General features: G+C 41.0%; 1 protein-coding gene across 21 annotated transcripts in view; it reads right to left on the reverse strand.

Annotated features, from left to right (window-relative positions):
- Positions 1–15,000, reverse strand: part of anks1aa (ankyrin repeat and sterile alpha motif domain containing 1Aa) — a 127,801-nt gene that overhangs the window by 52,333 nt on the left and 60,468 nt on the right. For 18 of the 21 annotated variants that reach the window (XM_077204665.1, XM_077204671.1, XM_077204662.1 and 15 more), the window contains 4 exons: positions 12,324–12,444; positions 11,209–11,252; positions 10,445–10,544; positions 3,177–3,670 (listed from right to left, as the gene is read on the reverse strand). In XM_077204665.1, the coding sequence (XP_077060780.1) occupies positions 3,177–3,670; positions 10,445–10,544; positions 11,209–11,252; positions 12,324–12,444 (759 nt within the window). Of the gene's footprint in view, positions 1–3,176; positions 3,671–3,946; positions 4,128–10,444; positions 10,545–11,208; positions 11,253–12,323; positions 12,445–15,000 lie in introns of those variants that run through there. The other 3 variants (XM_077204676.1, XM_077204675.1, XM_077204674.1) reach the window with 1 other exon arrangement.

Raw genomic sequence — 15,000 nt, forward strand, 5'->3', positions numbered from 1 at the left:
ATGTCTCAAGTGAAGACACCCCACAGGTGATGCTTCAATACATCAGATTAGGTTGTTATTGTATAGAGGACATGTCTCCTGACCCACAGAGTAAGGTCATCGTCATGGTGATAAGGTCATGATAAAGACAGAGAAACCATTATAAAATTAGAAAAACTTGGTCACAGCGTTGATCATTATGAAAGCTACTATTCTAGCAGATCCAAAAACTGTTTAAAGGTGTAATACAATTCTGCCTGAGCTTTGTTACACACTAGGAGAAAACAATACTGTATGACATAAGACACTTTCTACAAAGGTGCAAAATAGAGCTTAAAAATAAGAATAAGAAAACAAATAGAAATCATTTCTTTGCCTTTTCAACAAATGGGTAGTGAAAGGAGGTGCTTAAAGTCTGTATGAAATGGAAATTTCTGAAATCAATGAAATCACCAAATTTCTATTTTGAATGGTACAGATCTTATTGTGAACGATTCATCATGCATGTTTCATTTAGCAAATTTTAAATCAAAATGTCATAACTTGATATTCCAGTGAAGAGACAAACTTCTCTCTGTTAATGTCTGCAGGACTTCTCCAAACAAGTATTAGTCCATTTCTTACAATCATCTGGAAGCTCGCATTCAAAACTGCCTCCATCCATCAGAAACTAATGGATTGAACATCCCATCCAACATTTTCTTTTCTGATAATCCATTTCACTCGGATGTACGTCACAAGACGCCGTGTTTGTCTACCTCAAGAAAGCCAAAAAATATATTTGGTATCATTTTACCAAAATCTGGGACATATGTGAAAAAGGTTTAAAACCCTGATAGTGTGATTTTGCCATTTTGCCAAAAGTCAACTTTTAAAATTAAACAGAAATAACTTGGTAACAGAGTTGTGTTCAAAATGTGGCAGACCGTTAAATACGTCTTCACTTAAACAAAAATAATAATAATAAAAAGAAAAATATTATTAATGCCATTGAATATTTCAACAGATTATCAAATATAGACATTTTATGTATTTCAACTACTTTTCATGCTAGGTCCATTTTATAGATAGTCAGAGTATCTCACGGGCCTCACAACAAAAACAATCATGGCGTTTGTGCCTCTTGATATCTCTCAGCTGTTCATTTGCACTAGGGATGCACCGATATGAACATTTTGACCGATAACCAAACATTTGAAAGCCAATAACCGACATATTGGCCAATAAATCTAAATCCAAATTCTATATATTTTGAGAGCCCGATTACAAAAACAAAAGTCTCACCAATAAAAGCCATGTTCCAAACACTCAATTATAATGTTCTTATTATAATGTTATGTAGCCGATATGACAGACTTGCGCTGCACATGTTGCACTGAACTGTATTTTCCTTTTTTGAAGTGATTCAAACAGTGCGCATCTGAAGCTGAAGGAAATATTTATCGGCTTTAATATATAGGCCAAATTTTCTTATCAGGCTGATAACAATAACATTAAAAATGATCATATATCGGCCGATACCGATATGGTGGCTGATATATCGCACATCCCTAATTTGCACACTTGAGTGGAACTAGAGCGTGTTTGGCAACAGTCTTCTGTTACCTGTGACCGTCTCGTCTGTAAGAGTGCAAGACCAGGAGATGGAAACTGTGCATGAGTCCCTGAGTGTTTGTATCCAATGTCTAGATCTTCAGATTGAAGCCAAAGGTACGGTAATGGCGAAAGCTTGATTCTGATTGGATAACAGACATTTCCTTTCACATTCTTCTTGAAGAAATGCCCAAACAGGACATGCAATCTTTAAAGCAATGGTCGGTTAAGCTCAATCAACAGCGAAAATTGCAGTTAGGGTTAAAAACTTCAACTGGACGTGAGCATTGTTCACTTTCATTGTGTTTAGGTAGAAATGATAAACTCATAATTTTATTAAAACACTTACATTCATTTAAAAAAAGTGTGTTATTAACCAAACAGTTATGTTTTGCAGTGGGACTACTGTTCTGAGTGGACGAGGCTTATCATGCACCTAGTGTCAGGTAAAAACATAACAGATGTCTTTTGTTTAGACTGCTGTTGGCCGTTTTTTATCGTTTTACAGTGAACATATGCAGACCACTGGAAAGAGACAAATGTATGTTCTTCTGCTGATTCAAGACAATGGTCTGGCAAACAATCTGCTTAGCTCCATGTAAACAAGGAATTTACAACACCTCAAATCTTGGAAGTATCCACGCTTGAACACTGTGTGAAACTTACCTGGAAAGACTGGAAATAACTTCAATAGCAAAGATGAGGTGTACTATAGCCAGAGCATTCCTTTAACACCCACAGAACATGTACAAAACGGTGTCACACGGAAAGAAGGAATTCAGCTTTAAATTCCACAACAGCTGTCAGACAGCATAAGATATTACACTGGAAGAGAGGATGGCTTGTATGAACCCAATTCTGCATTTACATTTCCCTTTCAGTCATAGCACAAAGAGAAATGATGGACTGAAAAGGTCACCATTTACCATTCATTCCCTGCATCTCCAACATACTTCCCAATGGACTTCAGCGACTAACAATTATCTGTGCCATTAACGCTTTCCCATTTAAAATGTTGCCAGCATTTTTGATCATTTTCACAAAAGTTTCAAGGCAACCAGAATATTTTATTGTATGAATATCTGAATATGCAATATATATTAAAAAAAAGAACAGAGAAAATAGTGTGTTTTTTTTTTGTCAAAGACCACGTCTGGATCACGTTCAGAACGATGATCAAAACACAGATGGAGTAGATCGAGTCCATCAACATCCCCAAAACACTTGCAATTAAAATAAAGATTTACCTTCAGTAATACCCCTAAGTGAAAACTGAAACTGAAAATACTACTTTTAAATTAGGAATAATTCTTTTCCGAAACAAATGTTCCTAAACTAATGATCTTTAAGTGAGTCTCAAACTGGCTGTTCACCAGTTCACAACAGCCACAAAGAGCTAAAGAATACACAACAAAGAACAATTTCACATTCAGACATCCTGAACAAATACATTTTAAATCTTTCTGCCGAAATTTGGAAAATGGCACTCAATAGCATTTCTTGCACAAATGTTGGTGTCTGAAATTATGATATTTCCTATTTTTTGTGTGTCGTATAGCATGCAAGAAAGACTGTACATCCAGGCCACTTGGGGGAGCTCTTACCTCATCCCATTCTGAAGTGAAGGACGGTGATTTTTCCAGCCTTCTCTTGGCGGTGCTGCAGTTGGACACGGACTCACTTCTCCCACCCAATCCCGTCTCTTCCTCACCGGGCGGGGACACCAGCAGGTCGGAGTCGGACTTGGAAAGGCTACGCGCAAGCTTCAGATCCCCCGGCGGAGGCATCCTTCTCGTCAACGGAGGATCGCGGGCCGGCGAGTTGCGTTTCGGTGAATCTCGCGGCTCTTTGTTGACCGTGGCGTAGATAGCTTTGGGGTCAGTGTCCTGGAGAATGGTTTCCACGATGACCGCTGATTTGGGATGGGAAGCGGAGCTCGCAGACGTGGAAGTGTTGGAAGCCTCACCGGACTTCCCTGTAGAGGACGGCAGTGTGAATGCTTCCTCCCGACAGTCGACCACCGGCGAAGAACCGTGAAGCAGACCAGTGAACTGCTCAGGAACAGCAGCGCTAATATCCTGACCATGCGATGAGCTCTCTGTTAAGAGAGAGAGAGAGAGAGAGAGAGAGAGAGAGAGAGAGAGAGAGAGAGAGAGAGAGAGAGAGAGAGAGAGAGAGAGAGAGAGAGAGAGAGAGAGAGAGAGAGAGAGAGAGAGAGAGAGAGAGAGAGATTGTGGTTACAGACAGATTGTGGAGCAATATCTAGTACAGAGAACATGAATCCACCCACTCTACTGTCCAGTGCCTAAAACAGATCTGTTATTGTTTTCTGACTGGAAAAGAGAGAAAAAGAAAGAATGAAAGTTTGGCTCACCAATTTCAAAGTGCCAGAGTTACAGAATTCCAAGCGCAGTCTATAAGCAGCTGACATTTCTCCATAGAGATCTGTTTGTGACTTGCTTGTTCTATTCCCTCTCTCCCTCTGTCTCTCTCTCTCTCTCCCTCTCTCTCCCTCTCACTCCCTCTCACTCCCTCTCTCTCCCTCTCACTCCCTCCTAACAAGCAGACAGCTTTATAAGGCTTGCTTCCAGAGAAGTTATGCCTCACTAAGGATTCCCTTCATTATGAGTGGCAAGCCTGAAACAGGATCCCACAGAAATGATTCAAAGAAACACACACGCTCTTTCTCACAAACACCTCTTTACCACACCTCTGCATTGGGTTCTTAAAAATTAAATCCCTGCTTTGTGATTGTGAAAAATCCTTGTCCTGGAGTAGCACACTTACAGATCTCTTCTTGCACTCTCTCTCTGGCCTGAAACATACTATAGGCAGGGACATGAACCCTTCTTTGCTAGCTTGATTTCAAGAGAGAGATGCATTCTCAGCATCACCACAGGGAGCACTATAACGTACATTAGTTCAAACCGCCTTCTTCTATAATGAGTTTTCTCTAAGTTCAACAACTGTTATGCTGGAGCAAAGGATCTTGCCGAATTAGTTACAAAAAGTTATTTTTAAAGATCCAAAGATGCCTTCCCTACTATATAGTAAGGGGAAACGGTATGTTAAAATAGTAGTATGTCCGAATTCATACATAAACTGTTGGGTTTGAGTCCCTGGATGACCTACTACTTCCACTGAGATTCTGAAGTGTGCATCTGATGGGCACTTTACTATCCCATGAGGCTTTGTGAATGGAATTGACGCGACAACAACTGACGCCTCCAAGTGACATGACAATGATAACATGACAGATGTAGCACGTCCATTCTACACACATTCATACTATATAGAACATATTTTTTTAGTTTTTTTATATAGTAGCTACTCAGACTGTATGCCATTTTGGATGCAGTTAGACAGACATTTCAAGGAAACTCTATCGCCCCTTATAAAAAATGCAAGTATGGGAATGTAAAATTGCAATTTGGCCAACATTCACATCTGTGCTTGTGCTCTTGCGTAGACTCTGTTTCTAGCCTAAACAGAACACTGCAAACACACAAATCATGAGATAAATCCAACCATAGGATTCAGATATGACCCAGATAGCTGGGCAAACAGCCACCATACCAGAGAGATATCCTGCAGTTGCATGTGGTGTTTGATGACCAGAAAAACAAGTCAGCCATGTCAGGTCAGAAACATTCTGTATGCAAGTATACAAACATACACCTGTACAATACTGGACATGAATCTTTCAATACTGGAAGTAACAAACCTCAAGGGGGTGACACTGTTACTTTCATAGCTTCTCTGGTGCAATTAAACAGGATTTATTATTATTCCGGCAGCTAGTGTAACTAGTCCTCCCACTACGAGTGGGATTCAAACCAGCATGAAGCAAGTGTGCCACTTGTAGGCAGAGAAGTGGGGTTAACTTGCTAGCAGGCATATGTAACACAAACCCGCCTAAACCTAATTTCCATCTGGGTCACGGCACCAATGTAAGTGGTCCTCAGAGCGGGATTTGAACCAGGGTCAACCAACATGGGAGGCAGGCGGTCTTAACAAGGACTCTAAAGAGCACAGCCTCCAGTGCAAGAGTTTAACTCCAACTGTGATCAGACACTTCTGAACCACCTAATTAGGGTGCTCGGATTACTTGAAAACAATAGCCAATCGGTTTGGCTAACCCTGCTCTAGCGTCAACCCCTAGTATGCCACTTAAGGCCAGGGTAGGGTTGCACCAGCCGTTCGTAAGTTCTTTCTTAAATTGGAATGTAAAGTCCACACTAGAGGCTTAGTAACTACTAGCTAGTTTGTAACTAACTCTGTACTATATTCCGTTGCACCATTTGTTCGTAAGGCAGAACGTTGCTAGTAGGTCGTAAGCTCTCCGTAAAGTAATGCATAGTCGCATATTATGACGTTTAGCCTCGATGAAGCGCCTTCAAATACGTGAGCAGAAGTTGTGTCGAATTGCCGTGAATTTCAGTTTATCCTTCATTCTAACATCTTTTACCTCACGTTACTAACGTTAAAAATAAGTTTCCATTAAATACGATACTTGATCATAACTTAAGTGTTTTTATATGTAAATAACATTCAGAAACTGTACTTGAAATGAAATAAGCATCAATAAATAAATATTGATACAAAAAACATAAGATATTAGTACGTTTATGGATTATGACTGATATTTGACATGCACAACATGGACCGATGCACACAGCGGCGCTGTTTAGGACGGGTTGGTGTTAAAGAGCCGCTAACAAAGTTGTCTTTTCACATAATGTTCTCTCTCTTGAAATGTAAGCGAGTGTAAATGTCAGCATTATCATATGTCTAAAGAATTGAAGTCTGTCAGGTAAAAGAAGAGCTTATTGATGCAGTTTAGTCTGTCTGATATTTTATTCCAACCGTTACTCCTTATCGGAGGCTGCCGTAAATATTTCGTTGGAACGTAGAGTTACGTTTAAACTAAGTTTAATGGTGCAACGTAAAAATATTTAGTAGTTCGTAAGTTGTAACTTAGTTCCCATTTACGTCAAAACTAGGCTAAGTTGTAACTTACGCACAGCTGGTGCAACCGGCCCCAGGGGAGTGAAGTTTACCAGCACAGCTCTTACTAGCTGGCCTCCATTACACTACCTATAAACATGTTGGCAGTTAAACCAAAATCCCTTTTCAAGGCAAAACGTTTTGCCCAACCCTCTAAGTACAATTACAAGAGAGAACTTGGACAGTTTACGCTAATGCCAGCTTTAGTGCAGTTGATAAGGCACATGTGTTAATTGTGAAATGTGTTAATATAATGCACTATCCATTTAATTGTACATGTGTGTAAAAAACAAAACAAAAAAACAAGTAGGAATGTTCCACGTATCTCACGTTGTTGATGACAAGGAAATAACAATCAAACACAAAATCCATCTGTCATATGGTAGAAGATCCTAAATTAGGTAGATATTGACCTGAACAAGTTCTGTAACATTCTCACACCACACCATCAATCACCTTTTGATTACCAACGTAAAATGTGGATCTTGAAGCTAAACCAGATCCGTTAAGTTTGGCAGTGAGAGTTTCTGTTAAAGTTAAATCATTTCAGTGCTAATGTTTGGTTTACAATAAACTACAACTTAACAACTCTCTCCTGAGAGCTTAGGTAATATTTCAAGCTATCCAAGGAATTGTGAGTGAATAAACCGCCCACTCTGTGAGGGACTGGTGTGTGCCGAGGGACATTCAGACACACAAGACCAGAACCATGAGTCTAATCACATTCTCATGCAACACACCCAAACACACCCACACACACTGGGCCTTCAGTCTGTGTATGCATACGTGACGTCATTTTAAATCAGCAAGACCCTCTGGAGAAGATGAAGTCAGTGCTGTTCTCCATCCAAACCCAAGGCTTTAGCGTTAACACTACACAATGACAGCATTTTCCATGTTTACTCTAACAACAGGAACAATGTTTCCAGGAACTAAATGCATGCAGTGTTTTAAATCATCCAATGTTCAATGAAATAAAAGCACTGTGGACATGTTTCAAGCCAAAGAACACCGTAGATCTGTTTCTAAACCTAGCGCCTCACAATCTGCTATCTACGTAACATTTTAAGGTCACATTAGCGAGAAATTCTGTGAAATTTCAGGAGAAAAATATGAAGCACTGCTCACACAGGAGTCACTTTCAAACCAAGCAGCTTTCTGTTGGTCGCATAACTAACTTCATGAGTGAAATCTGTCTGGATTTTTTCCCCCTCACAGGAAACTGTAGATTGTGCAGATTCCAATTGAAATGACTGGAGAAGTTTAAAAAAAAAAGTCACCTAGTAACAACAAATGTACACCTTAAGCAGCATGCTAACTGAATTGAAACGGATCTGAAACCCTTTAAATACTCGCCACACAAATAGCCGTCCCATGTGAATAACACAAGTCTAACACTTCCAACAGAGTTTCAAGTTAGCATCTTGCCAACGATGTCATACTGTAACATGTTTAAAAGTGAAAAGCACATATGTATAAGACAACATAGGCTTTAATGACACAGCATTTGAACCAGCCTAAGATGATTTCCTGATCTTTGTTGTTCTACAAGCTCAGGCTGGTCTGGAAGATAATCTCAAACCAATCAGTTAAAGCGGTTTTTCTAGAACTCTTTTTCAGATCATGTTCAGTGTTTAATGAAATAAGTATAAGTATCTATAACATTTATGATACTTTTCCTGTTGTAAAACAAACTTACATAATTTAGCACATTATCTACATTAGACCTTATGCGCCAAAGAAAGAAGTGCGCAGCGTCTTTAGAATATTGTCTTTAAACTTAGTTTTTTTGCGGTCGCTCTGTATATTTCTATGGCATCGCTGTAGAAGAGCAATCAGCTAGTGAAGTGGATTTCTTAATTGTAGAGGTAACGGAAGTTATCACGAGCTTTGTAATGTTTGAAGCGGATGTCATAACAAATGTCAGTAGACCGGGAAGATTTTAAAGGGGTATTTCATTCATAAATACGTAAGATCGCAGTGGAAATACAAACCAGAAGACAAAAGACAACAAGTGCAGCGCTGAAAAGGGGCGGGGCTACATACGGTCTAAAGAGCTGTGCCGGTATGACATCACTTTGTAGGCCAAAGCGCGGAAGCGAGTTATTTTTGCACTTCCGGTTCCATCGTCCCAACGTCAATGTGTTTTTTACAGTAAATGGGGTTTTGGTTAAATGGCTGAAATAAGGTCTGCGGTGAACAGAAGCTCAACACACTTAAATGTTTTATTCTACGACATAAGATACATCATGTTTACCCCACTCATGATGTTTTGAAGCCGTTACGCGTCTGCGATGCGATGCGAACTGCCGGTTGTCCTACAAAATGACGTCATACCCGCACCACACTACACTACACTGAAATAATGGACATTATTTCACTCTTCTTTTTTTTTAAATAGAAGGCTGTGCACTATGTAGATAGTGTTGTACTGAGCAAGTTGAACACATCCAAGCACACTTGAGCAGTGCTGACATCTGATGAGCTGAAGTAATGTCACCCGTCAGAAAGTTCTAGGGTAACAGGCTCAGTTCAGTCCTCAGCTGTTGCGTCTCCTCAGCTAAGTGCTAAGAGCTTCGGAGGTGCGTGCCAACGGTGAGAAGCGTTTATTAAAAGAGGGAAGGGACGTCTAAAACACACATGCTTTTGCACTCAGGATGAAGCTTTCATCTCCAAAGCACTAAGGTCAGAACCTCCTTCAAGTCCTCAATACATCAACACATCGCTCCCGCTGTGAGAGCCAGACATGAGAAATATGACAAGCTCACACCCTGTTATTTGGGCGTGTGCTGGTGTGTGTCTACAGAGTGATTTCCTGCAGGGTGACTGACAGGTGCGGAGCGCAGTACGGCAGTGGAGGTGGCAGCTGAGGTCTAAGGGACGAGAAGGGCAACGAGACGAGGAGAGACGCTCTGCTGTTTGTTTTGAAACACGAGGAGAGTGCAGGGGCTTTCATATAACTTACACTGGCATTTATCACACGTACCAATGCTATGAAAATCCAACCATATTAGAACAAGAACTTTATACCATGCTACAATATAATGGCGTTATATCACCTTTAGAGTGAAACTAAGCCGTAATGGCATTTCTCTTGAACTCTTGGCCAGCAATGCTAACTAGAGTCGTGTTACACTGAGTAAACATTGTTCTAAGTTAGGCAAGGATTTCTGAGTGACGACTTTAGGAGGATCAGAGAGGGACACAGAGACAAATGCTCTGGACAAATGTCCACTTTTGTGTTACCATTCTACCAATATTCTTGCTCCAAAACTGTTGACAATTGGGAGATATTTTGGAATAGTTCACCCAAAAATGAAATATAGAAAACTTTTATTGTGGTTTAATGGTGATGAGGATATTTTTTGTCATTGGAGATTGATGGTGGCACTACTTCCATTCTATGGAAAGGAGCGGTGTGAACATTCTTCAACATTTCTAAATTTTGCGTTCCACAGCAAAAAATAAATAAATACAGCATTCAGAATTTGAAAGACCTGTGATGGAATTTTTCGGAAAAAACTTGATGTGAGTGAATGCCAAGATTTGTCAGAGAAAGCTTAAGTTTAGCAAGCAAATGCATAAGTTTTTTCATGTTTTTCCCCATGTCCCTTTAGGGTCTCCGTAGGAATGACATACTACATAATCCTTTAAATACAGCCCAAAAGAACACGTCGCATACAGAAAGCAAGCATTTAAAAGAGTAAAGATCATGTAGTCTAATTTGTTTGATACATATTTGGCTGCTAAATCGTAGTTTAATCTGTTATACTGTTATTCTACTATGGCAGCAACATTGTCAAGGCCAGTTCTTAGTGTTTACGGGGTCATTAGGAAGTGAGCGTTCACATATGCACACACTTACCTCCAGACGTCTGGCCTGTGCTAAAAAGAGGAGCCGGCGGCTGCAGAGTGTTTGTGTTGGACGCTGGAGGTCGTAGGTCAATGTGTGTGGCGGTCTTTCGCTGCAACAATAACACCAATATTCACACATTAAGGAATTTCTAGCTTTTATCAGATGTGCAATCACACACACACACACAACAGATGCTGCATACAGATGATAATTGACTGCACACTAGACAGTGTTCAGGCAGCGTGACCGATTTGAAAAAAGTAAATAAACAACAAAGCTCAGTTTAAAAAACTTAAAGCTTCCTATGCAGGCAGCATTTTGAGGCATCATGGGTAACTCCAGAGTCCTGACCTGAACTCCTAATATACTTTGTTTTAGCAGCATAGCATGTACAGTATCTTTCACAAAGGAGACAATCCTTTGAAAAGAAATATAAGATGGCGAACAAGAGAAATGTTGATTATACATAAGCATATTTCATTCAATACTGAAAAATCTAACTAAAAATGTATTATTTCACCAAATAATTGTGTGGGCTGCATAGTTTTATGTTTTAAGAGTATCAAGCTATTAGCTTAGTGACATGCTAATTTTAAACTCTGCTGGAATGCATTGAGTCGAGTCTCTTGTGTGAATCATTGTGTGTTAATGCCTTAAGCGCTTTAAATCACTCACTTATGAGGTGTCATAGCAGTTGGGATGTTGCCTTATAAGCCTATGTAGGAATTAGGCAGTGAGGTTTTGGAACAAGCCTAATAATCGATATTTCTCACCTGAGGTAGGACACTGTTGGAAGACTTGGCTGAGATGTCCACATCTGGAGATAAAGACATCAAGTTATGTCAACAATAAAATAAACAACCAAAGATAGCAAATGAAGGTCACGTCCTATAAATTTGGGATATATTGATTGACTTCACTTATAAGACATTCCCTATCCATTTGAAACGGTGTTATTTTAGCATTAGTTTCAGTTTTCATATTTATTTGAGTTAGGTTGTAGTAATTTTGTTGCGCTTTTGTCCTTTTTATTAGTTTTCTTTTTATATTTCTACTTTTTAACCTTTTTTGAGAAATTTTGTTTAGGCACTAAACCAAAAAGAGCCACCGGGTGAAACCCACATTTCATTGATTTTTTTTAATGCATTCCTCTTTCAAATATTAATACATTTCTGTCATAATATCAGTTCTATCACGAAATAGTCACCAAATATGGAAGCTCGAGTCTCAGTCCTCCGACGATATGAGTTTTGTCAAATTTGAAAAAGATTTGATTCTAAAATAGAGCAGTACATTTTGTAATATGACAGCGCCCACTAGGGGGGAGGAGCCGGCTTGAAGGTTTAAAATAATATTTACATGCTTACGCATTGTCTGATTTCAAAACAGCTTTCACAGGATGAATTTTGAGGGTTTACAATTTCAAATGATACCTAATTTATAATGATTACTAAACATGTGATAGGGAAAAAAGGCAGTAAAAAAGTGGACACCACAGTTAACTGGTTAATTCGTTTTTATTTTAGTTTTAGTAATTTTAGTACTTCAACTTGTTTTCATTAAGTTGCAAGCCAACATTTCTCATTTTCATTTAATATCTTGTTTTATTTCAGCTTCATTTCAATGATCAAAAATAATTTTTAATAGTCTTAGTTTACAATAATAACGTTTTGAAATCACTTTTTGATTCTTTCAAAGAACGACTAGATGTAACATCTGATCTTATAGCATAGCATAATGTTGTAGTTCATGTTTTCAGTGATGACAGTATCATATATTTATAAGGGGCATGTGCAAATTGGCTCATGTTTAATAAAATCTATAAAGCTTGTGTGAGGTCTCATCACCATGCTAAAGTCATGTAGCAAATGTGTAAGAGTGTCCATACCTCGCTTGTTTTGTGTGTTGTTGGGGATTTTGGTCTGTGCGGTGACTAGCAGTTCATATGTGTGGTCCTCCTCTTCCAGGGGCTCGACACGTTCATCCACACTGCTGTTAATGTGAACCGCCTGCAGAGAGAGAGCGAGAGAGAGAGTGAGAGAGAGAGCGAGAGAGCGAGAGAGAGAGAGAGAGAGAGAGAGCGAGAGAGAGAGCGAGAGAGAGAGTGAGAGAGAGCGAGAGAGCGAGAGAGAGAGAGCGAGAGAGAGAGAGAGAGAGAGAGAGTGAGAGAGCGAGAGAGAGAGCGAGAGAGAGAGAGTGAGAGAGAGAGCGAGAGAGCGAGAGAGAGAGCGAGAGAGAGAGAGAGAGAGAGAGAGAGCGAGAGTGAGAGTGAGAGAGAGAGCGAGAGAGCGAGAGAGCGAGAGAGAGAGAGAGAGAGAGAGAGAGAGAGAGCGAGAGAGAGCGAGAGAGAGAGATCGTGGTCACATACAGATTGTGGAGCAATATTTAGTACAGAGAACATGAATCCACCCACTCTACTGTCTACTGTGAGAGAGAGAGAAAATTTCTACAAATTGGCATCGGCGGAAAAACATTTGATATTATAAAATCTCTGTACAGCAACAGCAAAAGTGCGGTGAAAATCAGGAACCACAGAAGCGCGTTCTTCCAGCAGGGCCGTGGAGTGAGGCAGGGCTGCAGTCTGAGCCCAACTCTATTCAACATCTACATCAATAATCTGGCATCAGCGCTGGAGAGCTCTACTGTCCCAGGCCTTACTCTACAGCACACACAGGTCAGGGGTCAGGGGTCAGAGGTCAGATGTCTGCTGTACGCGGATGATCTGGTCCTGCTGTCCCGCACACCTGAGGGCCTTCAGCAGAGCCTGTCCCTGCTGGAACAGTACTGTCACGACTGGGCCCTGACCGTCAATCTGGACAAAACCAGAGTCATGGTGTTCCAGAAGAAGAACAGATCTCAGGAACACAAACACCAGTCGCTGTATAAAGGCCAGGTCCTGCAGCACAGCACTAGCTATAGCTATCTGGGCATCGACATTAGCGCTTTGGGACGCTTCGGTCTGGCTGTCAAAACACTGAGTGAAAAGGCTTGGAGGGCTTTTTATGCTATAAAATCACGATGTGGCCACTTAAATCACCCATTAAACCCTGGATAAAATTATATAATTCAAAAAAATAAAACCAATTCTTTTATATGGATGTGAAATTTGGGGACCAGTACTAAATTTTAAAAATTGGGATAAAACACCAGTAGAAAATTTACAATTGGAAATTGCCAAAAATATTTTAGGGGTTCATAGAAACACATCCACTGCCGCCTGCAGGGCTGAGCTAGGCCCGCTGAACATCGAGATCCAGAAGAGATGTGTTCAGTTCTGGCATCACCTCCATCAGTCTGATCCAGAGTCAGTCCAATATAAAGCCCTCCTCGCCAATGAAACCTCAGCAGAACCCCATCCTCTACACACACTCACTCGTCATCACCTCCATCAGTCTGATCCAGAGTCCGTCCAATATAAAGCCCTCCTCGCCAATGAAAGCTCAGCAGAACCTCCTCTTCTACACACACTCACTCTTCATCACCTCCATCAGACTGATCCAGAGTCAGTCCAATATAAAGCCCTCCTCGCCAATGAAACCTCAGCAGAACCTCATCCTCTACACACACTCACTCGTCATCACCTCCATCAGTCTGATCCAGAGTCCGTCCAATATAAAGCCCTCCTCGCCAATGAAAGCTCAGCAGAACCTCCTCTTCTACACACACTCACTCTTCATCACCTCCATCAGACTGATCCAGAGTCCGTCCAATATAAATCCCTCCTCGCCAATGAACCCTCAGCAGAACCTCCTCCTCTACACACACTCACTCTTCATCACCTCCATCAGTCTGATCCAGAGTCAGTCCAATATAAAGCCCTCCTCGCCAATGAAAGCTCAGCAGAACCTCCTCCTCTACACACACTCGCTCTTCATCACCTCCATCAGACTGATCCAGAGTCAGTCCAATATAAAGCCCTCCTCGCCAATGAACCCTCAGCAGAACCTCCTCCTCTACACACACTCGCTCTTCATCACCTCCATCAGTCTGATCCAGAGTCAGTCCAATATAAAGCCCTCCTCGCCAATGAAAGCTCAGCAGAACCTCATCCTCTACACACACTCGCTCTTCATCACCTCCATCAGTCTGATCGAGAGTCAGTCCAATATAAAGCCCTCCTCGCCAATGAAAGCTCAGCAGAACCTCCTCCTCTACACACACACTCACTCTTCATCACCTCCATCAGTCTGATCCAGAGTCAGTGCAATATAAAGCCCTCCTCGCCAATGAAAGCTCAGCAGAACCTCCTCCTCTACACACACTCACTCTTCATCACCTCCATCAGTCTGATCCAGAGTCAGTCCAATATAAAGCCCTCCTCGCCAATGAAAGCTCAGCAGAACCTCCTCCTCTACACACACTCACTCTTCATCACCTCCATCAGTCTGATCCAGAGTCAGTCCAATATAAAGCCCTCCTCGCCAATGAAAGCTCAGCAGAACCTCCTCCTCTACACACACTCACTCTTCATCACCTCCATCAGTCTGATCCAGAGTCAGTCCAATATAAAGCCCTCCTCGCCAATGAAAGCTCAGCAGAACCTCATCCTCTACACACACTCACTC

This window comes from Siphateles boraxobius, unplaced genomic scaffold (genome assembly GCF_051911475.1).
Source record: "Siphateles boraxobius isolate OS27281-9 unplaced genomic scaffold, OSU_SipBor_1 50, whole genome shotgun sequence".
NCBI classification, from domain to species: domain Eukaryota; kingdom Metazoa; phylum Chordata; class Actinopteri; order Cypriniformes; family Leuciscidae; genus Siphateles; species Siphateles boraxobius.